The 27,253-nt window shown below is 44.2% G+C and overlaps 1 protein-coding gene and 1 long non-coding RNA gene across 3 annotated transcripts in view; one reads left to right on the forward strand and one right to left on the reverse strand.

Moving 5' to 3' along the window:
• ttyh1 (tweety family member 1) overlaps window positions 1–26,210 on the reverse strand; it is a 71,670-nt gene extending 45,460 nt beyond the window's left edge. Inside the window, exons 1-2 of one of the 2 annotated variants that reach the window (XM_062957356.1) lie at window positions 25,945–26,210; window positions 9,274–9,446 (exon numbers count right to left, since the gene is read on the reverse strand). In XM_062957356.1, the coding sequence (XP_062813426.1) occupies window positions 9,274–9,446; window positions 25,945–26,070 (299 nt within the window). In that variant the 5' untranslated portion in view covers window positions 26,071–26,210. The remainder of the gene's footprint in view (window positions 1–9,273; window positions 9,447–25,944) is intronic. The other variant, XM_062957357.1, reaches the window with a different exon arrangement.
• Window positions 1,055–18,289, forward strand: LOC134292427 (uncharacterized). The gene is made up of 2 exons (XR_009999666.1): window positions 1,055–1,209; window positions 12,027–18,289. It is a non-coding gene; the product is annotated as an uncharacterized LOC134292427 (long non-coding RNA).
• Window positions 26,211–27,253: the final 1,043 nt, after the last annotated feature.

Below are 27,253 nucleotides of genomic sequence, written 5' to 3' on the forward strand. Positions count from 1 at the left end.
TCTTGTCAAGTTACTCTCAAAGGTGCTACAAAATCCCTTTGCACACTAGTATTCCAGACTAACATGGCAGTCCTATTTTGAACTCCTAAATCCAGTGTATCACCTCCCCTGCAAAAAATACAATATATATACAGTAGAGTCTCACTTATCCAAGACTCGCTTATCCAAGGTTCTGGATTATCCAATGCATTTTTTGTAGTCAATGTTTTCAATACATCGTGATATTTTGGTGCTAAATTTGTAAATACAGTAATTACAACATAATATTACTGCGTGTTGAACTACTTTTTCTATCAAATTTGTTGTATAACATGATGTTTTAGTGCTTAATTTGTAAAATCATAACCTAATAGGCCTTTCCTTAATCCCTCCTTATTATCCAAGATATTCGCTCATCCAAGGTTCTGCCAGCCCATTTAGCTTGGATATGTGAGACTCTACTGTATTTTGATACTGCCATTAAGGGAAGCTTTTTGGCTTTTATCGTTCTTCCTAACCTGATGGGAAAAGCTACACCTGCTAAAATCTTCCCTTCCATCCAACTGTTGAACAAAGACTTCTGGGTCCGGCCATGTATTGTGTCTGGCAACCTCATAACAAACGCCCCCAGCCTCGCCCTCCCTTGAACCCTGAACCCTGGACTGTCATTCAGGAGGCGAACAGGCCCAGGACGTCCCTGGCCACAAAGGTGTGGACCACAAAGCGCCATTCGCATCAATGGGGTGGCCTGCATGCCAAGCAGAAGCCTAGCGAGGAGTCCGAAGCCTGCCCTTAGCAACCCCTTAGCAATGGCTTTTGTGCCTCGCACCATGGGCCGATCCCGCCTCCATTGTTGGGCTCCCTTGGCTGTTGGGGGATTTGGAATGGTTTACGCTGTGGGGCAGGGTCTCTTTAAGCACTCCTTCCCCCCCCCCCCTCAGCCCCCAAGCTACCCCGACTGGGGCCAAGCAACAGAGCAGCCATTGTTTTCTGCCATGAATGGCTACAGTCTTGGCGTGAATGGGAGCCTTCTCTCTCTCTTTTATTTTTTGTGGTTGCTGGGCTGGTTCCCAAAGTGGCTGGGAATGGACCCCGATGCGACCCTTGTCAAATTGGGACAGGGGTGGGGTGTTTCTTTGCAAGAGGGGAGAGGATATATGAAGCAAGGGAAAGTGGGGGCATTTTTGAAGAGAGGGATCGGATCCTGGAAGATCGGAAAAGGGGACAACGGTAGGTTAGGCGATGCATTGGAGACCCTCCTCCTTTGACTCTTCTGTCGTTTCCTACTGAATTATTTTTTTCAGTCTGGTGCACCTTTTGGGGAAGTATAATGATGGCAGAATGAAAGAGATAGTAAGTCTTAGACTTATTAAGATTCAAAAGGGACATATACAAGAAATGAGGAAAGGAAGAAATTGCCAAAGAGGAATTCAAACCAACAGCCAGCATGTATAAGTTAAGAAAAAGTTAGGAAAGCCAAAGTGCACAATGAGCTCAGGCTTACTAGGGAGGTTAAGAACAATAAAAAGGGCTTTTGGGGATATTATGTCCATAGCAAAAGTTAGGACAAGGAAATTGTACAGGTGATTGCGAAATGCTAACAAGGGACAGAGAAAATGCAGAACTGCTCAACACCTTCTTTGCCTCAGTCTTCTCCCAAAAAGGTAACGGGGATCAATTTGGGGATAATGGAGCAGATGATACATCAGGAGCCACAGCAGCCTTATGGTTGGCTTCAAAGGACCATTGAATCCAACTCTAATTCTTTTTACATAATGGTCAGTGCTCTTTAGTTTTTACTCAACTTGGGTTCCCAGATGTTATTGAACGGCTCACATCACTTTCAATTATCCACCATATGGACTGGGGATAATGGGAATTACAACCCAACAGCACATGTGGCTCTGAGGTTGGGGAAAGGTTAAATGACATTTTAACATCAGACATCATATCCACAAACCATGTTCCTAAATTCAAGCCCTACTATCCTGACTAAACAGAACAAGCTCGAGCCTTCCATATGTCACTCTATCACAACTCCCATCAGTTCTAGTTATGATGTGTAACAATGAGGAATACAGGAGTTGTAGTCCAGCATCTGGCGAACCACACAAAATCTGGAGAGCCAGACAAAATAACATGGCATGCCAGATTTGATCCGTGGGCCTTAGGTTTGACACATTAGCAGTAGGGGAAACACAGCACAGAATAGGTAAAGAGGCAATACAGGAATGCCTGGCTAATCTAAATGAATTCAAATCTCCAGGGCTAGATGAATTCCATCCAAGGGTATTAAAAGAACCAACAGAAATAATTTCAGAGCCAATGGCAATCATTTTTGAGAATTCCAAAAAACCCCTCTCCTATTGCCTTCATTAAGATCTCAGACTACTGGTACTGGAAGGGGAGGTGTCCCTTTGATAAAAAGTTAGTCATCTTTCCAAGTCGATCCACAGTGTCCACCCACAATCTGCGTATATATGCGGTCGGTGTCATATTTTAGATCTAGTCCAACAATGCTTGTTCAGTACATACTATCAATTGCCTTTTTACATATCTAATCCTATGCTTGCTAACATTTTACCAAAGGAAAAATGGTTCACGCAGCAAAGGCAGAGAGAAATAGCAGCAGCGTATGATCTGAGAGGTGTAGGTCCAGCATCGCCTGTGAAGTCATTGCAAGCTGCTTCTGATGGTGCATAGGGGGGGAAATATTAATTGGGACTCACATTGATTTATCATGGGGACTATTCTAAGAGACATGGCTGAAAGAGCCTGCGGGCCCACAATAGGCCTCATTGTCAACGTGCAAGTTCAAATTGTGTTTGGATCTACAGAATGAACAGATCATCTCTCTGTATCAGCCAGCCTCCTTGAAGTTTATTTTTGAGAGGAAAAATATCCAGGCATCATCGGGAACATCTGTTGATCTCATTTGTACTCAACACGCTCTGAACTTAAAAGTACCTGACCCCATGTCTGTTTAATTAAAGGCTTTGTTAAAAAAGGAAGAAAACCTTTCAAAAGAAATATAGCCTATCTAGTTTTACAGAAATTATTTTTACAAGCAGGACTATATTGTTAACATAATACAGTGGGACATGGGGAACATGTGGTCCAGAAGCTGCGTAAGGCCCTTTCACGCATCCTTTTGAAGCCTTCCAAGCACCCCTACAGAATTAGAGACCATAATACATCCCACTGAAATCATTACAATATTGATTGTGTGGTCTCTGTGGTATCTATCCTGTGGTGAAAGGGAATGTTTTAGTACCCTTCCAAACCACAGAAAGTCACGGCATCTGCTGGTAAATTTGGGAAATAAAGGTGGTGATGTGGCAGTATAAACATTCAGGACCCCAGGATATTATGCCCCTCTGTGTTCAAGATAACGAAGATTGGTTACAAGACCATTTAGGAAATACAGTCCTTACAAAGGTCCTTGGTGAACCTCATACTCTCAATTTTACAAATGAAAACTAAACTGTATGTAGCCAAGCAACATCAGATTGTGGTCAAGAAAGGAAGAACCTAGAAAGCAGAAGAAGTGGCAGAAAGAACAGACAAGCTAGGAGAGGCTGCAGCAGTTTGCTTTTGCCTGAGCCTAAGGGAAGAGCAAGTGTTCTTCCACTTCTTTCTTAGCTCCCAAGTTAACTGAGTGTAAATGACTTTTGCACATTGAATTCTGTTTGCACCAATTGAAGTAAGCTGAGAATGAGGAAGAAAACATACAAAGTGTTGTAGTCTGGCAAGTGTTTCTGAATGTTCAGATGAGGGGGATGATGGGTTACAAAATGAGGTGTCTGTGAGTGTTCAGGGGGGATTGCAGAAAGATGAGGCTGATGGTTGGAAACCGGGGAAACTGAAAGCACCAGTTTCCTTGAGAAAAGGCTTTGGGAATATGAGGAGGTTTCAAGGAAATGTAAATTAGACTTGAGAACACAGGGCATGAAAAGCAGACAAACTAGATATTCCCAGCGAGTTTGAAACAAGATCTTGAAGTCCAGGTGTGTTAGGCATGATGTCATGGGTGCCTGGACGGGCTTAAATTAAGTGGTTTGGCTTCAAGTTTCTCAGAGGACACAACGTAGCTAATGGGGATTGGTCACCTGTTCATGTTTCCAAGTTTCTGGTTCCTGTATTGTCGAGATTCTTGCTTCATGTTCCTGTCTATGCTTATGTACCTTTGGAGAATTTACCTTGGAAAGGTTCCTATGATCACGTTCATGGAAATACCTTGGATTACTTCAGTATTTTTGAATTCCTGGGTTTTGAGGTTTACCCTGGCATTTTTTGATTACTGCTACTGAACTCTAGCTTATTTTGGCATTACATTTTATATCTTGACTGTCTCTTTTGGATTTGCCCTTTTCCCCTTTTTATATACTTGCTTCAATAAACATTTTATTACTGGATAACAGGATTCTGGTGTGGTGCTGGGTGAAAGGGTGTCTCTGTGCTAGGGTGCAACACAGAGAAACTAGGATATTATTTAAGCAGTTGAAAATTATGAAGATAGAGGATTAATTGGGATCGTCCCTGCCAAATCAGGACAGCTGGTGCAAATTGGAGACTGAAACAGACAGGCATTTTACAAGAGAAATTTGAGGTGCACAAAACCACAGAATTTTAATTCAGAGTTTTTTAGATTCACTGGACAAAAGTGGAGTTACATAGGCTGGAGAAAATTAGATTAAAAGAGGAGATCTAGGTGGCAGGACTTATGATTATAGAAGGAAAGGACCTGAGGCTGTTAGGAGTTGTGGGAGTTGAAGTCCAAAACACCTAGAAGCTTACAGATGACTTCATCTTGGTTTTTTGGGGGGAAGCAAATGGCTTTATAAATCAAAGAAAGGTGGCAGCAGGTGAACTGGAAGTATAGAGGCTCCAAGTTCCAACTTTTGATGGGACACTGGAGATTAATATCCAGAGACTAGTTTTCCATCTTTCTCACCCTGAAATTCAGCTGCACATTTTCCACATCAGACCAAGGATGTATGTCTTACAGGGAAAGAAGGAGTGCACTGTACCCCAGATTAAATTCCCGGCCAAATTTTCCTTCATTCTTCCAGTTTCTAGCATTGCAGTAACATAAACTTCATTAGAACATTTAGAAATATAACAGTTAGGAATTGTGAGTGTTGAAGTCCAAAACACCTAGAGGGTTGAAGTTTGTCCATGCCTGGTTTAGGCATTCAAATTAAATTGGCAAGCAAAGTTAACAAGGCAATGCAAACAGCAAATATGAATATGACTTTTAGGAGTGAATGATTCTCAATATCTCAAGATGCTAGACATTTTCAGAATGAAATTTCAGGAGGAGATTCATATTTAAGAAGGAAATGCCACCATTTTGCCCCTTTCCCCAAATTATCTGGGCAGTTCCTATTTTCTCTTAACTGGCCCAGGTAAAGGTCAAGGTTTTTCTCTGACATTAAGTCTAGTCGTGTCAGATTCTGGGGGTTGGTGCTCATCTCCATTTCTAAACCAAAGAGCCGGTGTTGCCTGTAGACACCTCCAAGGTCATGTGGCTGGTATGACTGCATGGAGCACTGTTACCTTCCCACCAGAGCGGTAACTATTGATCTACTCACATTTGCCGTTTTCAAACTGCTAGGTTGGCAGAAGCTGGCGCTAATAGCGAGAGCTCACCCCGCTCCCCGGATTTGAACTGTTGACCTTTTGGTCAGCAAGATCAGCTGCTCAGTGGTTTAATCCGCTGTGCCACCAGGGGCTCCTGGATACTCTATGTCTCTTACATATTATCTTTGTGATGCTGGTTAATAATACAAATTCTTTTAATGTAATTGTGTTTGCATATATGTGTACTATACAGGCTTTAGTCTCCTTCTCATGACCTTCAAGAGTTAAATATCTGAGTGGGGAATGGATGCATCTTGACTTTTGCTGTATATCCACATAAATGTGCAAATGTGGACACAAAAATAACAGCGCATTACTTTCCTTCCATCTGCTAGTGTCTTGTTAGTAAATGCTGCTGAACGTGTTTGAGCTGTTGCTTATCTATAATAAGTACAACCAGATCCATTTGGAGCTTAAACATTCTGTTAAGACATCCTTAAGCTTTCCAAAAAGGAAGCTGTTATGATCAGTTTACTAGAACACCGTTGCTTTGGAAACTAGGGCAGAACAAGCTGTTGCACAGTAAATGAATGAATACAGCATACGGAAGGCAGAAAAGAGTGCTCTACAACATGTAATGGTGGGGGAGAGGGCATCTTTGTGATGAAAATAACCAGGGTGGGCCCTGCCAAGCAGTGGATGCCGAGGGCTGCGAGGGGTGGCAAGACGTCGGGAAGAACCGTGTGCCATACCACTGCCTTGTACCCACTAAACCAGTTTGCTGCCCTTGGATGTCGTAAAACATGCTGTTCATTCAGCAGTGCTGAAATAAAATTCAGCTGAAAAAGATTCATCTACCAGTAGTCAGCTTCTATAAGTAGAATTAGAAAGCCTACTGTCTCGTCCTTTGTCTTGGACAGCAAAATATATTGGGTTAGCCTTGAGAATGATAGATTGTAGAGATGCACTATTAAACGGAGAGCCATGGGGATTTGTCTTCTGCTTCCTCCTTCATTCACTGTAAATAACGGCTACATGCAGTGCTGAATTCAATACTGGTGCAGCCGGCAATCGTACCTTTTTACCACTTTTCAGGTGGACAGTCCTTTATTTTATTTTTCCACAAAGCTATGCACCTATATTTATTTATTTTTGGTGCAACACTGTCAGTGGGATTGTGATTGTTACAGTTTTTTGGTCTGAATTTCACAAGAGCTATATACTGCCAGACCTATTTGGGTGGTAAAATTTAGCACCTCACAAACCTCCTTTAATGTCTGGACTAAACCCCAGAACAGATTCACACATTCATTAACATGGAAGTCATCCGATGCCACTGTTAGGTGTTTTTTAAATTTTACTGGTTCAATGCAAATGTCAGAATCATGTAACCCCCCAGAGGTTGTTGAACTACAACTCCCAGTAGCTTATAGTTGTAGTCAGGAACCCTGGAAATGACAGTTCAGTAATATCTGGAGGTCTGTATAATGTTTCACCCCCTACTTGAAGGTAAAGTGAATGTGTCGGAATGTGTGCAAAGCTACCCAGGTGTTTGGGGAGTGTGAGCAGCATCTAGTTAATGCTATGCACAGCCAGCTTCTGCAGCAAATTCACAAAACAGAGATCAACTCTGGTGAGAAGATGCATAATTTGAACAGAACACTGTCCTTCTACAGCTGCACCTTTGTTCAGTGATGTTATTCCTATACACTTGTTTACTGTATTCTTAATTTGTGTAACCTTGAAGGTATGCTGTTCCTACCTGTTTGAAGGGGATTTCTCTGAGACAGTAAAATGTTAGTGTGTGTTTCAAATGCTTTATGCCAGAGACTAGTTGGTGTGTGTGTTTGCGTGTGTGTACAGAGGAGGGTGGAGGGATGGAGGGCAATGGTGGCAGAAACAAGTGGAGTTGGCAAGGGATTTGTAGAGAGTACAGGGCCTGAAATAACAAAAAGACAAAGGGGCCTGGTGAGGCGGCGATGGGATAGAGAGAATGGGGCACAATTTCCTATTCTCCTGGCAGAACAAGAGGTTCATTGTGGTTTCAGTACAGAAAAAGGGGGTGGGGATGATGGAGAATGAATGGACATCTAGTGTGAGACTCGGGAGCGAGTTGTCAGCATCCTAAAAAGAGCAGGGAAAGCAATAATATTTCAGAGAACTAACATTTTTATAGGAAAGATGCTGGTGGCGGCAGGCTTTTAAAGGAGCAATGGTGGATACCTTGCAATGTGCATATGATGGTGTTCTGATGGGGCAGGAAAATCACTCTGGGCTTTAATCTGAATGTTAAAGGAGCCACTTCACATGTCAAATCTATTTCAGGAATAGTTTTCAGCACCTAAAATAGCTCCTTTAAAGTTTAGAATGAAATCCATAGTGGATGCATGGAAGGCACAGTTTTAGCTGTACATGAGTGCACACAGCTACATTGTTCTCATTTAGGATGCATTTACACAGTAGAATTTGTGCAGTTTTATAACACTTTAACTGTCATGGCTCAATGCTATGTAGTTTTAGCTTTCTCTGCCAAAGACTGCTGGTACCTCACCAAACTCCAATTCTCATGATTCTATAGCATTGAGCCATGGCAACTGAATGGTGTTGAATTGCATTATTTCGACAGTGCAGATGCACCCTAAAGTTCAAAATCATCCCAGGCCCTGATGTTTCCAGGACCAAAACTGAGACAACTCTCTTTACCACACTGTTGTTGCTTGGACACACAATTCCCAGTTTCATATGTGAAAGAGTAGAAGGTATGTGGTGGGTGGTGAATGGAGGTAAAAACAAAAGAGTAGAGCTCAAAATACCAACATACATGGAATCATAGACTCCTAGAGTTGGAGGGCAACCCATAGGCTATTAAGTCCAACTCATGCAAGTAAGACAACTCACCCACCACCTCTTTAGATATTTATGGTAGTTTCATTGCTGAACTGCTTGTACTGTCAAGAATATTTTACTGAAATCCATCTTCCTGTAACTTAAAATTATTAAACAATTATCTGGGGCAACAGGGAACAAACTTCCACCCTCTCTCCTTTATGACAACCCTTTAGACATATGAGGTTAAAGTTCTTATTGTCAGTATGGAAACCTTAGAAGAGCCATTTTAATCTTTCAGAGTACAAAAAGGACCTAAACAGAAGTTGGGAATGGCCAAAAAGGGTTTTTTGTTGTGTCAGAAGCAACTTGAGAACATACTGCAAGTCACTTTTGGTGTGAGAGAATTGGCCATCTACAGAGACGTTGCCAAGAGAACGCCTGGATGTGTTAGCTGGGAGGCTTCTCTCATGTCCCCATAAGCTAGAGCTGACAGAGGGGAGCTCACCCCGTATCGCAGATTCAAACCAGTAACCCTCAGGTCAGCAGCCCAACCTTTAACTCAGCAGTTCAGCCAGCACAAGGGTTTAATCCATTGCACTACTGCAGCTCCACAGCAAAAAAGTGTGTCATAGAGAAAGCATGCAGACATCTGGGGAAGCCCAAGAAGGACATACTTAGTCCACAGGCTTGAGGTTCTCCACCTCAAAGCAGCTGATTGGCCTGAAATCTTTTCAGCCTCCAAGGTGCCCAGGTTGTGCTGCCAGGGTCCCTGGATCAATATCCCCTGGACTCTCCCACTTCTTTCACACCCTCAACCCTGGTATGAAGCCCCATTGCTACGTTCAGACTGACTGCTTTGGGAGAACAGGAATCTTTATTTACCAGCAAACGATAACTGCCGCCACGCAGCTCCAAGTGATGCAGCAAACCCTTTGTGTCTTGGTTTCTTCATCGTCTTCGTTGCTGCAGCAGCAGAAGCGGATCAGGTAGACGCAGATGAGAACTAGGCTGATGGCAAAGCAGAGGCCTGAGATGCTAGCCAGAAACAGCAGGGCCTGGAGAGTGAGAAGAGTTAGAAAAACAATGTTAAAGCAGCAAGGGAGAAGTTTATCTTGGGCTCTTGAGTTGTCACACAATCAGGCAAAAAAGCATCAATCCATGCTCTTCTCTTCAAGCATGAACTGCAAATCCTCACAGAGCAGTTTGGTTTTGTCTGAGTACACAGAAAAAAGGCAAGACTTCGCCCCTTCTTCTTTTCTTCCTATGGTAGTAGATAATTTTTCATTTTGAACTCAATTGGCATCAACTGAAGTACATTGAGGACAAAGTAAGGCAGTGGAGGAGGATAAGAGAAATTGGGACATTTTAAAAAATACCTTTAAAATTGGGATGACAGGGTATTATTGGGAACTGCCTCAGCCATACTGGGATAGAATTTTTTTTGTGCCAGGAGTGACTTGAGAAACTGCAAGTCACTTCTTGTGTGAGAGAATTGTCTGTCTGCAAAGACATTGCCCAGGGGATGTTTTGATGTGTTATGATCCTTGCGGAAGGCTTCTCTCATGTCCCCGCATGGAGCTGGAGCTGACAGAGGGAGCTCATCCACACTCTCCCAGGATTTGAACCAGCAACCTTCAGTTCAGCAATGCAACCTTCAGGTCAGCAGTACTGCCAGCACAAGGGTTTAACCCATTGCGCCATGGGGGACTGGGATAGATGAAGGGCATGTATCTGCCCAAGAGTAGCTAGGGATTTCCATAGCTAATAGGGATTTTAACTCTGGTCTCCTGGAGTTTCAATTCAACACTCAAACCACTACAACATTCTGGGGTGAGTAAAGTGTGCCTCATGAGTCACATGCAGACCCCAAACTGCATTTTATGTCCCCCAAGCTCCCTGGTATTCCCTTCCCAAAAATGGTGTGACAGAACGTCCAGTCTGCTGCTGACTTATGTGGTGGAGTCCACATGGAATAGGTCATGGGGTGAAAATGGGCTGAACTCTACACACACTTGTCCAAGTATGCACAAGATCACATCTACCCCCTCCTATCAATATACATATATTTTCCATGCTGCTTCCTTACCCATTCTTCTACCTGCACATAAATATTTATAGCCTTCAATCCTGTGAAATGGGCTTCCATTCTTCCATAATTCCCCCCACCCCGTTCTTTTTTGGAAGGGGTAAAGTTCTCAGAGGCTAACAGGCACATCCAGTGGAGCTTTGCTATTCTACTACCCCGTCTCTCTACCCCTGTCCAAAGAAACACATAGAGGTGAACCCCATTCTGCATGTTTATGATGCCATATGGATTTTATGGTTTGTTTGAAGCAGGCTGGATTGTTTATTTGTTCTGTTGCGAGCTGCCGCTTTTGGTTTTTCTATCAAAATGAAAGGTAAGCTATGAATATCAAAAATGCATCAAGAGGCCTGATTCAGCCGGAGCTTCTAGTCTTTCAGAAAACATGAAAGGCCTTCCACTTCAGGAAAACACCAAGTGAATTTTTATAAGCCTGCAGCCTTCTTCATATTTGAGTGCGATCTTTGGGGATTTGGGGAAGGGATTTTTGAATTACAGTTTTCCATTCATTGTGTTTTTGTGCTGAAGGATTTTTTTTACAAATGAAATTTGAAAGCCATGTTGAGCCATTTGGGATGCGAATTAAATGCTGTGATAGCTACATGTGCATCTACACTGTAGAATTAATGCATCTACACTGTAGAATCAATACAGTCTGACACCACTTTCATTACTATGGCTCAATGCTACGGAATCCTGGTATTTGTAGTTTAGTGAGGAATCAGCTCTCTTAGACAGAGAAGGCTAAAGAGCTTGTGAAACTGCAACTCCCAGGATTCTATAGCATTGAGCCTTGGCAGTTAAAGTGGTGTTAAACTGCATTAATTCTACAGTGCAGATACAGCCATGGTCTAGGGTATTTAACATTAGTAAAGATAAAGGTTTCCTCTTGATGTTAAGTCCAGTCATGTCCGACTCTGTGGGTTGGTGCTCATCTCCATTTCTAAGACAAAGAGCCGGAGTTGTCCATAGACATCTCCAAGGTCATGTGGCCGGCATGACTGCATGGAGTGCCATTACCTTCCTGCACAAGCGGTACCTTTTGCTCTACTCACATTTGCATATTTTTTAACTGCTAGGTTGGCAGAAGCTGGGGCTAACAGTGGGAGCTCATCCCACATCCTGGATTCGAACCACTGACCTTTCGGTCAGCAAGTTCAGCAGCTCATCGGTTTAATCCGCTGCACCACCGAGGGCTCTGCATTTTACATTACTGACTTTTAACATTGCTTTGAATTTTGAAATGTGAGGATTGACAGCAGAATCTGACATAAATACTGGAGAACAACATCATTAAAGATTCACTCTAATTACTTTATTCTCTCCCCATCCGCATACATACTACATATCTTTGAAGTTTAGGGAAAGGTGTAGCTATGGGTCAGATATAAAAACTTGGCTCCTAAGAATTCTGTCCTGAATGAAATTATCCTTCAATTCTCCAAATTCTAGCCTTGGTAAGAACGAGGCATTCACAATAATTTACACCTAGAACTTTAATATTTGCTTTGTTTACATTCCCTTGACATCTTTGCTTTTCCCTTTTCTTTAGATGCTCAGCTGAAGTTGTATATCACTGCAATGCTAGAAATATGGAGATCTAAGAAATATGTAACAGCGTATCAGAATTCTTATTTGGGGAGAACAGTGCCCTCATTTCATATGCCTCCCTATAGAGATGGATGTGTACCACAAAGGATCATCATCTTACTCCTCGGATACAAACATTTGCACAAAAACTAGAATTATAAAACCTGTTTTTCTGGAGAGAAGTGGGTCTCGGGATGTATCAAGCTACAAACAATCACCTCCAAATATTCCTTACTTAAGAAAACCCTACAAAATGCATGGGGTCAGCACAGATCGACAGGCAACTTGAAGGCATACACACACACACACACAGAGCCCATTGGATTTATGCTATTACTGCCTGAGGCATAACAACAAGAGCAGTGGATGGTATGGAAGTGTTTATCTGCCTCGCGTACTCTCCCTCCCCATCTCACAAACGTACAAACAGATTACAGGCAATCTGACAATTTGCCTCGGGCTTAGATACCACAATCTCTGCCCACGGCAGCTGGCAGGACCAAGGGGATCGGTCGGCAGGGGCAAGGGAGGGGTCAGTTTGTTATACCCGTTGGCCTTTGAAAGCATCACCAGTCACGAGAAGGAGGCCGCATGCAAGTATAGACAGTCATCATCCGTTTTCGCTGGACAAACTACACGGTGGACATAAGCAGCCTAGAACCAAACACAATCCATCCTTCTGCTGTACATCCACCTATCCTCCCGAAAGTTTCATCACCCAAGATGCATCCAGACTGTAGAATTAATGCAGTCAGACATCACCTAAACCGACATGGCTTTAATGCTATGCAATCTTAGGAGTTGTAGTTTGGTGAGGCAACAGCACACTTTGACAGAGAAGGTGGAAGGCCTTGTGAATATGCAGGTTCCATGATTCCATAGCATTGAGCCACGAAAGAGACAAGATTGCTTCTGAGCATAAGCTAGCTACACTCCCTTTCACCTGGGATCAGAAGGAAGGGCTTTTGTATCAGAGACAAGAATGCCCCTGAGCATATGCAGAGCACTGTCTTCTCAGCAGCACTGACTAGCTACACTCCCTTCCCATCTGGGATCAGGAGGAAAGGGTCTCAAATCAAGGCGAGAATGCCTCTGAGCATATGCAGAGCACTGTTTTCTCAGCAGCACTGACTAGCTGCACTCCCTTCATACCTGGGATTAGGAGGAAAGGGTTTCAAATCAATACAAGAATGCCTCTGAGCAAATGCAGAGCACTAACCTCTCAGCAACACTGACTAAGTAAATTCTCTTCATATCTGGGACCAAGAGGAAAGGATTTCAACAAGACAAGAATGCCTCTGAGAATATGCAGAGCTGACCTTTCAGCAGCTCTGACTAGGTACACTCCCTTCCCATTTGTCAAGGAATTTCAAGTCAAAGACAAGAATGCCTTGAGCATGTGCAGAATGTTTTCCCCTCAGAAGTATGAGCTAGCTACATACCCTCTCCTCTCAATCAAAGAGGCAGGGGTTTCATATCAGAGCATGTCCAGAGCAATTTCCACTCAGACGCATTGACTAACTACATCTTCCCATATCCGAAGTCAGGAATCATAGAATCATAGAATAGTAGAGTTGGAAGAGACCTCATGGGCCATCCAGTCCAACCCCCTGCTAAGAAGCAGGAAATCGCATTCAAAGCACCCCCAACAGATGGCCATCCAGCATCTGCTTAAAAGCTTCCAAAGAAAGAGCCTCCACCACACTCTGGGGGAGAGAGTTCCACTGCCAAACAGCCCTCACAGTGAGGAATTTCTTCCTGATGTTCAGGTGGAATCTCCTTTCCTGTAGTTTGAAGCCATTGTTCCGTGTCCTAGTCTCCAGGGCAGCAGAAAACAAGCTTGCTCCCTCCTCCCTATGGCTTCCCCTCACATATTTGTACATGGCTATCATGTCTCCTCTCAGCCTTCTCTTCTGCAGGCTAAATATGCCCAGTTCTTTAAGCTGCTCCTCATAGGGCTTGTTCTCCAGACCCTTGATCATTTTAGTCGCCCTCCTTTGGACGCTTTCCAGCTTGTCAACATCTCCCTTCAATTGCGGTGCCCAGAATTGGACACAGTATTCCAGGTGTGGTCTGACCAAGGCAGAATAGAGGGGTAGATGGGAATCCAAATCATACAAGATTCTACTGAGCATTTGCAGAGTGCTTTCCCCTCAGCAGTACTGGCTAGATACACCCTCTCCCATCTGGGGTCACAAGAAAGGGCTTCCAGATAATACAAGAATGCCTCTGAGCATGTGCAGGTAACTTTCCCCTCAGCAGCATGCTCCTTCCCTTCTGGAATCAGAAGAAAGGGCTTTCAAATCACAAACAAGGATGCTCCAAAGCATGTGCAGAATGCCTCCCACTCATCAGCACCGACTAGCTACACTCCCTCCTGCCTGGAATCAGGAGGAAGGGGTTTCAAATCAGAGGCAGGGCTCTGCAGATCGGTGGAGAGACAAGAAGGCTACAAACACACATAAACAGGATCAGCGGCAGCTGTGAGGCTCAGCCTGACCTACATATCAGCCGGGAGAGGATGGCCTGGTCGCGGGCGCTGCTGCGAGGGGATGGGATGCTGCTACAGACTGCCGCCCCCTCACCTGCCAGAGGGAGGCTGTTCGCGGATCCAGCCTGGGGTTCCCTACTGCCAAGGGTGCAGCTACACTACAGAATTAATGCAGTCTGACACCACTCTGAGTGCCACGGCTCAGTGCTAAGGAAGCACCAGCATGCTTTGGTAGAGAAGGCTAAAGACCTTGTAAAATTGCAACTACCATGATTGCATAGCATTGAGCCATGGTGTGAAAGTGCATCAATTCTACAGCGTATCTGCACCTTCAGAAACCTAGCATGGAAAATGATGCTTAAAAACCCACTTCCACCCTGGTAATGTAGCTAAATAGGAGAATTGCCCCCTCAAATATGAATTTTCTCCCAAACTCATAACTTTCTAGCAGTACAAAGAGTAGAACATGGGGTACATCTATACCAGGCATGGGCAAACTTTGGCCCTCCAGGTGTTTTGGACTTCAACTCCCACAATTCCTAACAGCCGGGAGTGGAATTCCAACAGTGGGAGTTGAAGTCCAAAACACCTGGAGGGCCAAAGTTTGCCCATGCCTGATCTACACTGAGTGCAGTTTGATGCGACTTTAACTGTCATTTATTTATTACAATATTTATATCCCACCCTTCTCACTTTAACTGTCATGGCTCAATGCTGCGGAATCATGAGATTTGTAGTTTGGTGGGACACTAACACCCTGTGCTGGTTGAACTGCTGACCTGAAGGTTGGGTTGCTGACCTGAAAGTTGGAAGTTCGAATCCACGAGATGTGGTGAGCTCCCATCTATCAGCTCTAGCTTTTGGGGACATGAGAGAAGCCTCCCAGCAGGATAGTAACACATCTGGGCATCCCCTTGGCAACATCTCTGTAGATAGCCAATTCTCTCACACCAGAAGTGACTTGCAGTATGTTCTCAAGTTGCTTCTGACACGATAAAAAAAAAACCTCAACACTCTTTACAGAGATGGCTAAAGCCCTTTTGAAACTACAACTCCCATGATTCCACAGCATTGAGCCACAATGGTATCTAACTTATTCAATTCTACAGTGAAGCTGCACTCAGACAGAGATAAATGAGTGGGTGGTTAGATGGGCAAAGCAGTGAATAGAAGGTAAATGCATGCATACACACAAGGCTATTATTAATAACTTTAAAAGGCCTGGATGTGGGAAAAAATTTGGACATAAAACCCCAGGACAGAATAGGAGAGAGATAAACTATGTCTCTTTCCTCTCTCTTCCCTAAACTGGCTGAACACATAGCTCCCCTGACACACATTAATCCGGCTAATTTGATCTGTTTGTTTTAAAAAGCACTTTCAATATTTGAATCCCCTAATCCCAAAGCCAAATCTCTTGGCTGGTGTGAAGCAACCCCATTTCATTGTCGTCAATAGGGCCCGATCCCTGTGTAGTGAAAATCACAACACCGTGGGGCTTGCATAATCAAAGACGGAACAGAGTGGTTGGGGTGTGTGTGTGTCTTTTGTACACTTAAAGTTTCCCATGCATCGCACCCTTAATGTCCATTTAGTGCCGGTTCATTCAAGGACAGAAAACACCCAGTTTGTGCCCCAGTTACTGGAGGATTCAAACATCCCTTTTGGTGGCAGCGCTGTGTTCTCCCAGCCATGAAAACGATTTAGTCAATGCTGGCAGTCCCAAGTATCTGTGATAAACTGTCAATGGAAAAGAGTTGCGGATCCAAAGTCCCCATTTGTCTGTGTTTGGAACAGAACGATCTCTCCTGAGAAACATCTATAATGCCTTTTTGCATTCTGCAGTCTGCACATTTACATGCGTTTCTGTTGTGAACCTTTGCAACACACCTGGAAATTTGCACTGTGCCACATAGCCAAGGATTTTTATACACAATTTCCTAACCTGTAGTGACACAAGGAGTGCAGGGTGGAACAATAGAGAACACTTATGAAACTAGGGGAAGTGAATGGAAGATGTGAAATATCAGAAATCTACACTTTACACCGGAGCACTTTGTTGTAGGTTTGCCCTCAGATGCATCTGCACTGTAGAATTAATGCAGTTTGACATCACTTGAACAGCCATGGCTCAGTGCTATGGAATCATGGGTTCTGTAGTTTGGTGAGGCACCAGTATTCTTTGGCAGAGAAGGCTAAAGGATTTGCAAAACTACAATTTCCATAGCCATGGCAGTTCAAGTGATGTCAAACTGCATTAATTCCACAGTGCAGATGCACCTGATGGTAAACCTGCAACAAAGTGCTTCAGTATAAAGTGTGGAAGCTGCTGATATTCCACACACTCTATTCACTTTCAGTTATTTTATAAGGCAGTATTATTCCATCCTTATCAGGATTCTTTTATTTTTGGAACCCTCCTTATAGTTCTCTTCTGCTCGTCCAATATTAATGCTTCTGTTGAAGTATTAATAGTACCACAACTGTGTGTGTGTGTGAATAGTAATGTTTGGGCACAGAGTTCCAGGAACCAGGCATGTGCTGTGGCACAGGCTGGTGAGAGGCCAGCTGCAACAAATCACTCTGACCAAGAGGTCATGAGTTCGAGGCCAGCTCGGAGCCTGCATTTGTCTCTGTCTCTGTTCTATGTTAAGGCATTGAATGTTTGCCTTATACTTGTGCAGTGTGATCCACCCTGAGTCCCCTTCGGTGTGAGAAGGGCAGAATCTAAATACTGTAAATAAATAAATAAATAAATGTGTCTACACTGTAGAATTAATGCACTTTGACACCGTTTTAACTGCCATGGCTCAATGCTATAGAATCATGGGGTTTGTAGTTTTGCAAGATCTTAAGCCTTCTCTGCCAAAGAATGCTGGGGCCTCACCATACTAAACCTTCCAGAATTGCATAACATTGAGACATGACAATTAAGCCAGTGCTGAATTGCATTGTTTCCACAGTGTGGATGCACTCTTCGTCCATCCAAGCTACAGTCAGGAAGTCTTTGAAAGCCTTGGAGTATGTCAAATGCTCATTGGACCCCCAGTGTAGACTCCCTCCAATATTGGCTGATGGTTTTCATGTCAATGCAATAGCAACTCATGTCCAGGTTTTCGTCCAGACCTTAAAGGGGCTGTCTGCAAAGCTTAACAGGTTCAGCACCTTGGATAGCTTCTCTAAAGTTCACAATGTGGATTCATAGACCAATTGATAGGTAAGCTTCCATCCATTGTCCTTTTCCTTTTTTGCATCCTTTCTCTAAAGCAGGGGCCCTCAAACCTTTTAAGTGGAGGGCTGGCTCATGGTCCCTCAGACTGTTGGAAGACTGGACTATGATGAAATAGTCCAAAATTAGGATGGTTGTTGTTGTGTGCCTTCATTTCAGACTTAGGTCAACCCTAAGTCTAACATTTAGGACAGGGAGGGCCACATCCAGCCCACGGGCCTTAGTTTGGGGACCCTTGTTCTAAAGGATCTTTGTACTTATGCAAAACTGGGGAGTTTCTCCATTCTTACTACTAACTTGCTATCCCTGGTAGCACCAACTTCTTGATGCCATTCACAGCCTGAATCCTAGAGAAAAGAAATTGTGGTGGCACTTATCAGTATGAGGACAGCCATTTTAGACAGTGCAAGGAGGTTTTAGATCAAGCAGAATATGTACATACTAGGCAATGAAAGTATCCCTACAGTCATAATCAATATTCAGAATAAAAACAGCATGAAATGCACTTTGGTTCCAAGTGATCTCTTCCGAGGTAAAGATGAGAACCTGGATAAGCAATCTGTGAAATGCTGCATGCCAATGATAGCAAAAAGCTAGAATATGAGCCCAGGGCAAAATAGACAGCCCACCGGATTATTATTTCCTTCTTCTTAATACACATCTGTGCAGCCCAGAGTGCACATTTTCATGTACAGATACATTCAGAGTTTTCAGTGTTTATTTATTGTTCAATTCCCAATTATGAATGTGGCAACACTTTCACATATTGGCAACCTAGGAAACACAGAGAGCTTAGTTAAATGAAACAGTACATGTTGGTGTCACTGACATATAAGCATATAGCAGTGGTTCTCAACCTGTGCGTCCCCAGAAGTTTTGGCCTTCAACTCCCAGAAATCTTAACAGCTGGTAAACTGGGATTTCTGGGAGCTGTAGGCCAAAACACCTGGGGACCCACAGGTTGAGATCCACTGGCATATAGGAAAGAAGCAGGGCAGACGAACGTAGGTTTCATGTGACTGTTACAGAAGCCAATGTTTGGATTTTTTATTTATTTTTTTGTGTCAGGAGCAACCAGAGTTGCTTCTGGAGTGAGAGAATTGGCCGTTTGGATGCAGCCAGAAAGAGGTTCCTTGGGTAGGTGCAGAGCAAGCAAAGGTAGTGTGTCCACATGCATTTGGCCAACTATTGAAGGATAAAAGGAGCATGACTTCATGGGGACATCACAAAAACCCTGCCATAATAACCTAGTGTCTCCTAGATATTTGGGACTGCAACTTAATTATCCCCAGGGCTGGTCCAAAGCCAACTGGAGAGCCAGCATAATGCAATGGTTTAAAGTTGGCGAAGACTCTGAATTCCCACTTGGCCATGGAAGCCCACTGGGTAACCCTGAGCAAGTCACACTTTCTCAGCCTCAAAGGGAGGCCATGGCAAACCCATCCAAATAAATTTTACCAAGAAACCCCCTTAATAGTGTCACTATAAGGCTTATAAGTCACCATAGGTCAGAAAGGCACACAACAATAACAACAAAACTAACTGTCCTTATCAGCCTGTCCTATATTTCCAGAGCACTAGCAAGGCTTTGAATAATACTGGGGACACTCCAGTTAGGTATTCTGCAAAGCACACCAGTTTACCTGCTTTGAGTCAATCCAAAGGCTTGCTGGAAATTTAAATAACAACTCAGTTAGGTAATAAATTGGCTATAACTTGAAATTATGGGAAATGTAAAAGATGCCTCTACACTGCCATATAATGCAGTTTTTTTAATCGTATCAGAAGCAACTTGAGAACATACTGCAAGTTGCTTCTGATGTGAGAGAATGTCTGCAGAAATATTGTCCAGGGGACACCCAGATGTGTTACCATCCTGCTGGGAGGCTTCTCTCATGTCCCCGCTGACAGACGGAAGCTCACTCCGGTATGAAACTGCATATATGGTAGTGTAAATGTGGGCTTTAATTGTTTGAGACCAGTCACTTATGTATTGTAAACTCGGTGGGCAAGACACGTGTCAACAGTGGGGTGAACTGGCACCCACAAAGCTGCTAAAGGGTGCTGCGGATGGCACTGGCCTTGCTTGGTGCCAATGCTGAAAGTCTGCGAGATAAATGATATACCAAGACCATGGTGTGGTAGAAATTAAGGCAAAAAGAACTCTTCACAAACCAACAATAAAACAGCAAGCAGGAGTCCAGAGCTGCTAAGATGCACAGGGATAAGGAGCTATATAAAAGCTAAATTATTTACACTGTGCCGAGTTTTCACATCTCCATCTTTAAAAGGCTGTTCAGATAAAAGAGTATTTTTTTATAAAAAAAGAACTGTTTAAAAGAGACTCATTGCACAAGAGAAAGAAACGATTGAAGCTCTGTCTGCACTGCATTTCAAAAAGAAGGTTACAAAGGGAGGGGGAGCTGCAACCGCCCTACATTTTATGTGACCAGAAAACCCAAATTCTTTAATTGAATTAAGGGAGAGAAATTTGCATGCCATTACTCAATCAGCATGCTTCACATTGGCTTCAAAGTGTATGTCTCGGTGGCCTTTTTTTTAATCACTTGGAATGCCTTTTAGGAAATAAAGCACTGAAAGGAATGGAAAGATTTGGTGATGGGACACAAATTGTGTGAAGAAATGCAGTGTTGTATGTGTTTGTGTGATGAAAACCTATTCATGGCTTCATGTTCCAAATATGGATAACCTCCCTCCTCTAAACTTAACGGATATAATCCACAATTCTACCATTTTAGACTCCTTTCCTACGCATGTCCATGTTTGAATGATGTTGTCTTAGTCTACACATGCAGGAGAATGAAGTAGTAAAGATCTAAGGTAGTACAGACTTGAATTAGTAAAGATTTCAGAGTGCACTATATTATTTCAGGTAAGATAGGTATTAATCAGTCTCCCATGCAAAAAAGCTCTAAACAGATAAAATACCAGCACAATAGTGGTCCTGGATCCACTAAAGGCACCAGATCAAATTAAGCAGGGTAAGTCCTGTTTAGGACTTGTTCGGGAGACCATCATCAAATAGTAGGTGCTACAAGATCCTTTTCAGAGGAAAGAACTGGTAAAACTACCTCTGAGTATTCCTTGCCTAAGAAAACATTAGGATATTCATGGGGCCTCCATAAGTTGACAGGTGATTCAAAGGCACACTAATCAGGAGAATGGGATGCAGAGTTCTCTGCACAATTTGACTGTTTTTATAAAGCTGAACAACAGCTGCCCTCATCTTTATTCTAAAACTACCTTGGGTACCCGGCGTTGCCCAGGTTATTTGAAGAAGTCAGTGTTTTAATTATGGATTAACTACACCTGACATAAAGCCAGGTTAACCCCAAGAATCTCCACCAGTACCTAAAGTTTATGTTGGGCAAGTTTGCACTGGATGCATCATTGATGGGGTTCAGTGTGCTCTCTGGCTGTAGGGTAAACTACAACTCCCACTATGATGAGTCAGTCCCCTCAAACCCCTCCAGGAGGTTGAGTTAGCCATGGGGATTCTGTGTGCCAAGTTTGGACCAGGTCCATCATCGGTAGAGGTCACAGCTTCTCTGGTTGTAGGTGAACTACAGCTCCCAGAAAGGAGGGTCAGTTCCCCCCATACCCCTCCAGTAATCAAATTTCGGCAAATCAGGTATGTGTGCCAAGTTTGGTCCAGATTCATTGATGTTTGGATTCACAGTGCTCTCTGGATGTAGGTGAACTACAACTCCCCCAAATCAAGGTCAATTTTTCCCAAAGACCTCCTTTATTTTTGCTGGTCATGGGAGCGCTGTGTGCCAAGTTTGATCCAATTCCATCTTTGGTGGAGTTCAGAGTGCTCATTGATTGCAGGTGATCTATAAACCCTAAACACACACACTCCAGACTGGCCTGCTGCCTTCAGGTGCAGTAGAGGAGCCTATGTCATTGTCTGCACTGCATTTTGAACTGTGATGTTGGAGGAAATTTTTGAGTGCCTTGGACCGCAACAAGACCAAACCAGTCCATACCACAGGAAATAAAACCCGACTGCTCACTGGAGAGAAGGATATTAAAGGCAAAGATGAAATACTTTGGCCACATAATGAGAAAGCAGGAAAGCTTGGAAAAGAGAATGATGCTGGGGGAAATGAAAGGGAAAAGGAAAAGGGGCCGACCAAGGGCAAGACGGATGGATGTTATCCTTGAAGTGACTGGCTTGACCTTGAAAAAGCTGGGGGTGGAGCTCTGGCAGTGCTCTGACAGGGAGCTCTGGCATGGGCTGCTCCATGAGGTCATGAAATGTCAGAAATAAATAAACAACAAAACATACCATTGTCAGTGTTGTGGCTTCTGTGTATAGCACATGTGACCTGCATCAGGTAGCAAAATGTCTCAGGCAGTTCTGTAGTTATTCTGTGTAATTTGTTGGCTATCATTGAACTCTTCTTGCAAATGGGCCTCAATGCGCTCTTGACGTTCTTCTGAGAACTTCCCATTGCCATCAGGATACCTCCCTGAACAAACTAGGCACCTTCTCACAAGGCATTCCTAGTGTTGTGTGTGGAAAGAAGGATTCTTTCTTCCAAAGACTTTGAGGTGCTTAGTCCTTGCGTTTATCTGTCACTTCGTGACACAAGCTGTTGCATTTGACCAAAAAAAAAACAGGTAGCATATAGTCTCCATAGCTGGCATTACACTTATGTAGTGGTCACACTTTCAACATTATATATTTCATCATAAATAATAGGCGACGTCTACAGAGTAATAGGAAGGTTCAGTACAAAACTACTCAGTGCCAAGAATGCACCAGCTTTCCATACTGCATGGTCTCCTATGGCCCATCTAACAATGTCTGCAACTCCTGCCAACTGGGCAGCAGATCTAATTGGGCTGCAATTTTGTGATCCCATTTAGAGCATAACTCAGTGCCGAAATGTAAGAGGGCAGCAGTATGATTTCATGGCGCCATAGCAAAGAGAAACAAGTATCACTGTTGTGTGATGACTATAGGATGGATAGAAGTCATCGGCACATCAAGACAGACCTAAAGACACAGAGCAGACCAGTATAACACAGAGAAAAGAGAGTTTGTTGGGATATAGAAGACCCAAGCTCATAATCCTACCATGTCAGGAAAGTCACTGTGTGTAAATTTAGCTAAATCTACCCAATAGAGGTGTTGTGATGATGGTATGGAGAGAAAGCCACACACAACAGTCATGCGCAAAGTGGTGGTCCGTGGACTATCACTAGTCATGCCAGTCTGCAATAGATTTTCAGGAAGGAAAGAAACAGTTGTAGTCAATGGCCACAAATAAGATACCAGTCCCTGGCATATTACAAAAAAAAATGCTGGTCCCTCGAATCAGGTACTCAGGAGTAGCACTGATTTACATCGCCTTGAACTCGCGGGAGAATAAATGCAACAAATAAAACCAATCAATCTGTCTCTGGTTGGTGGAACTGGAGAATGAATGACTAACTGTGGTTTCTCCAACAATTGCTCACTTTGTTATTTTAAAGCCTCGTTTAATGCATCATTGGAGAAATGAAGCTGAGTGAACTGGGCCGTTAATGTAACTCAGGGTGCCTATTCAGGAGATAGTGTAAAGACCCTCTAGAGAAGATGAATTGGACCAATCTCTTCTCATTAGGGTTTGTCACTTAATCGCTCCAATTTCTCAACCAAGAAAGCGGACTCTTTCCTCCGCCATTCTCGGTACGTTGACATTCACCGTGGAGGCAGTGGATATGCAACACATCTAAAATAATGCACCACACTTCTCCTGTATCACCCAAATCACATGGTGGGTTGTTTCGCAGGCTACAGTTTGATAAATAAAGTAGGAAATGAATCATTACCAGAGCAGCATCGGTGGCCACAATGTACACTTATTTGTGCCTAAACCATCACTTGGTAAAATTTCGTATAGATCTCTTGCCTTTTTGGGTTAAAAATGCCATGCATCCATTGTTGCCTTTGATAAAATAAAATCTCCCATCTGTCTGCTTATTCTCTCAGTTTCATTACCAGCTGGATGACATCATGTAAAAGAAATCAGCAGAGGTGAATGAAGATGGAGCTAGAGTTAGTAGAGGCAGTCAAAGCAAGATGTTAACCATGACCTATGTCTACAATGTAATCTTTAATTGCATGAACTAATGGATTTAGGGCAGGATAATAGCCCACTGGAGAGCTAAATGGAAGGCCTTGTGTTCAGTCCATGCCATCTCCAGTATTGCGGTGACGCAATGGGTTAAGCCCTTGTGCCAGCAGGACTGCTGAACGAAAGGTTGGCCGTACGAATCCAGGGAGTGGGGTGAGCTCCCATCTGTCAGCTCTAGCTTCCCATGCAGGGACATGGGAGAAGCCTCCCACAAGATGGTAAAACATCAAACATCCGGGCGCCCCTGGGCAACGTCCCTGCAGATGATCTATTCTCTCACACCAGAAGCAGTTTCTCAAGTCACTCCCGATTTTGACTATTCCAGTATTTGCCAGCTGGAATAGTCAAAATTAGATGGAATGATCTAATATAAACAGTGTGCCATCTTCCTAAATTCTGAAGTGTGTTAATTATGAAGACTGAGGCCCCTTCAACACTGCCATATGAAATCCAGATTTTCTGCTTTGAACTGAATTAAATGGCAGTGTAGACTAATCCAGTTCAAAGCAGATAATGTGAGTTTTATCTGCTTTGATAACCTGGATTATATGGCAGTGTAGAAGGGGCCTAAGAAACTGTAACTCTGGCTTAAGAGAGTGATAAACAGGATTGTAAACAAAGATGCTTAAATAGCCGCATAAAGCAGGAGAAGGCAACATGTGGCCCTTCAGATGTTATGGGACTGCAAATCCCATCTGTCGTGGGCAGCTACGGTGAAGGGCCAAGGGAGTTGCAACCCAACAACATCTGGAGGGTCACACATCAGCCACATCTGTTGCTGAGAATCCAAGGACTCATTCACAATGTACATCCTTGGCATGTCCCTAGTGGCACCAAACACTCAGGGGAGTGAGAGAGAGAGGAAGAGAGAGAAAGAGAAAAAATGGGGGGAGAGATGTAGCATAGAGTACCCACAAATAAGATATGGCTGACAACATCCACCTCCTACAATCTCAGCAGCACCTTTTTGTCTGCTGGGGGTTCAATCCGAGCCCAGTTGGTTTGCGTGTTAAATGCCTCCACATGAGTGTGACTGCCCCAGGCCTGTTGGTGTGCAAGGGAAGTCCGAAGGTGAGTCACCCCATTGCCAGCCCCGTGCACTCAGAGCGGGCGTTGAGCGCAATCGGAGCTGACAAGGGCTCCAGAAACATGACATCTGAATCCCTTCCCAGGAGGAGTCCAGCACCGTGAATGTAACCTCAACAGACACCACCAGGCTCCTCTCCACTCCTCCTTGACTTCAGAGCGAGAGCATCTTGGCACAGCAGTGCCCCCTTCAACTCCTTGGCGCTGTCTCCTCCGATCTCACACTATCCTTTTCATCCTAAACACCTGCATTCCCATCCTTAGTTATCCATTCCAACATCTCTTGATCTGGTCCTCCATTTCCCCCAATGCACCCTTGCCTTCTTACCTACATTGTCCTTTGCTTTCATTCTCTACTGCCCTTCTGTGCCCATTTTGCTGCCCTTCTTGACATCACCCTACCTCTTCTTTCTCCAGGTAGCCCTTCTGTTCCTTCTCAATTTCTCTCTCTTTATAGCCTCCCTTTTATTCCTCTCATTCTTACACACTCTCCCTGTCTCACATCACCCTTCTGACTTACTCTTTCCCTCCTTCCCTCCATCCTCATTCTCCCAAATGGACCTTCCTTTCTCCATCATCTCCATCCAGAGCTTCTATGGACCACCACTCATTCCCTTCCTTTCCCATCCTCTATCTTCTGCCATTCAATCTCCCTGTTTCTTCTCATGCCACCCAAATTTCTGCTTGGGCTACATCCATTTTAAATCTATTCTTTGCTTCCCCCACCTTCTCCCTCTTCCCTGCGCCCATCCATCCATCTACCCATCCCTGTCCTTGCTCTTGGAGTTCTCGGAGCATCTTCCTGCTTCCCTCCCTCCCACTTTCTCTCTCCAATGCCTCTTCCCTGGTTTCTCCCAGCCCTTGCCACCCCTCCTGCCTTTCCTTTGCCCCCCTTCTGCCCACCCCAGAGGGGGCACTCACTCACCTGCTGGTACCCCCAGTCCTCCGGGGCGAACTCGCTCCCCACGGGCTCGAACTGGAAGTTGATGTGGGGCGCCTGGTGCAGGAGGAAGGTCCACCAAGAAGCCCGGTAGCCCTGCGGGGACCCCATCGCCGCTCCGAACAGGGAGCACCCCAGCGCCCCTCACCGGGCTGGACGCCGCCCGCCCATGCTGGCACCGGGAGGCAGGTCGGGGAACGTGTGGACGGAGGCAGCGCGGAACATCGGGGCTTAACCGCGCGGGATAATGGGGGGGCGAGGGGGGGGAGAGATGGTGGGAAAATAAAGGGGGGGCTTAGGTTGCGGGGTGGAGGACCGCGAAGGGCGCAGCGACATCTAGTGGCCGCCTCTTGCATTGCTCTGCTTTGAGCTGCAACCCTTCCCTCTCAGAGGCGCTGATGGCGCCCCCAAGTGGATTTGGACCCATACACTGCTGCTCAGTCGTTTAGTCGTCTCCGACTCTTCGTGACCTCATGGACCAGTCCACGCCAGAGCTCCCTGTCGGCCGTCACCGCCCCCAGTTCCTTCAAGGTCAACCCAGTCACTTCAAGGATCGTCCATCCATCTCGCCCTTGGTCGGCCTCTCTTCCTTTTTCCTTCCATTTTCCCCAGCATCATGATCTTTTCCAAGTTTTCCCGTCTCCTCATGATGTGGCCATAATACTTCAACGGTGCCTCTAATATCCTTCCCTCCAGTGAGCAGCCGGGCATTATTTCCTGGAGGATGGACTGGTTGGATCTTCTTGCGGTCCAAGGCACTCTCAGGATTTTCCTCCAGCACCAGGGTTCAAAAGCGTCTATCTTCCTTCGCTCAGCCTTCCTTATGGTCCAGCTCTCGCAGCCATAGGTTACTACCCTGTTTCCCCGAAAATAAGACATCCCCAAAAAATAAGACCTAGCAGAGGTTTTGCTAGATTGCTAAATATAAGGCATCCCCCGAAAATAAGACCTAGCAAAGTTTTTGTTTGGAAGCATGCCCGGCGCCCACCAAACAAAACACTAGAACTTGCAGGATAGGTAAATGTACATACCAGTTGTACATGGAAATAATGGTAATAATATATTAAAATGTTATATTATTTATATTTATACAGTAGTAACAAGAAATTCGTGACAGGAGTCATGGTTTGTCTGGTTTGGTTATGTTGGTTTGTGATGACAACTACTGTACAGTATATAATAAATGTTCATTTTTTTGTTCAACAATAAATGTGAATTCTTCTTCATGGAAAAAATAAGACATCCCCTAAAAATAAGACATAGCACATCTTTGGGAGCAAAAAATAATATAAGA

Source organism: Anolis carolinensis, chromosome 6 (assembly GCF_035594765.1).
Source record: "Anolis carolinensis isolate JA03-04 chromosome 6, rAnoCar3.1.pri, whole genome shotgun sequence".
NCBI classification, from domain to species: domain Eukaryota; kingdom Metazoa; phylum Chordata; class Lepidosauria; order Squamata; family Dactyloidae; genus Anolis; species Anolis carolinensis.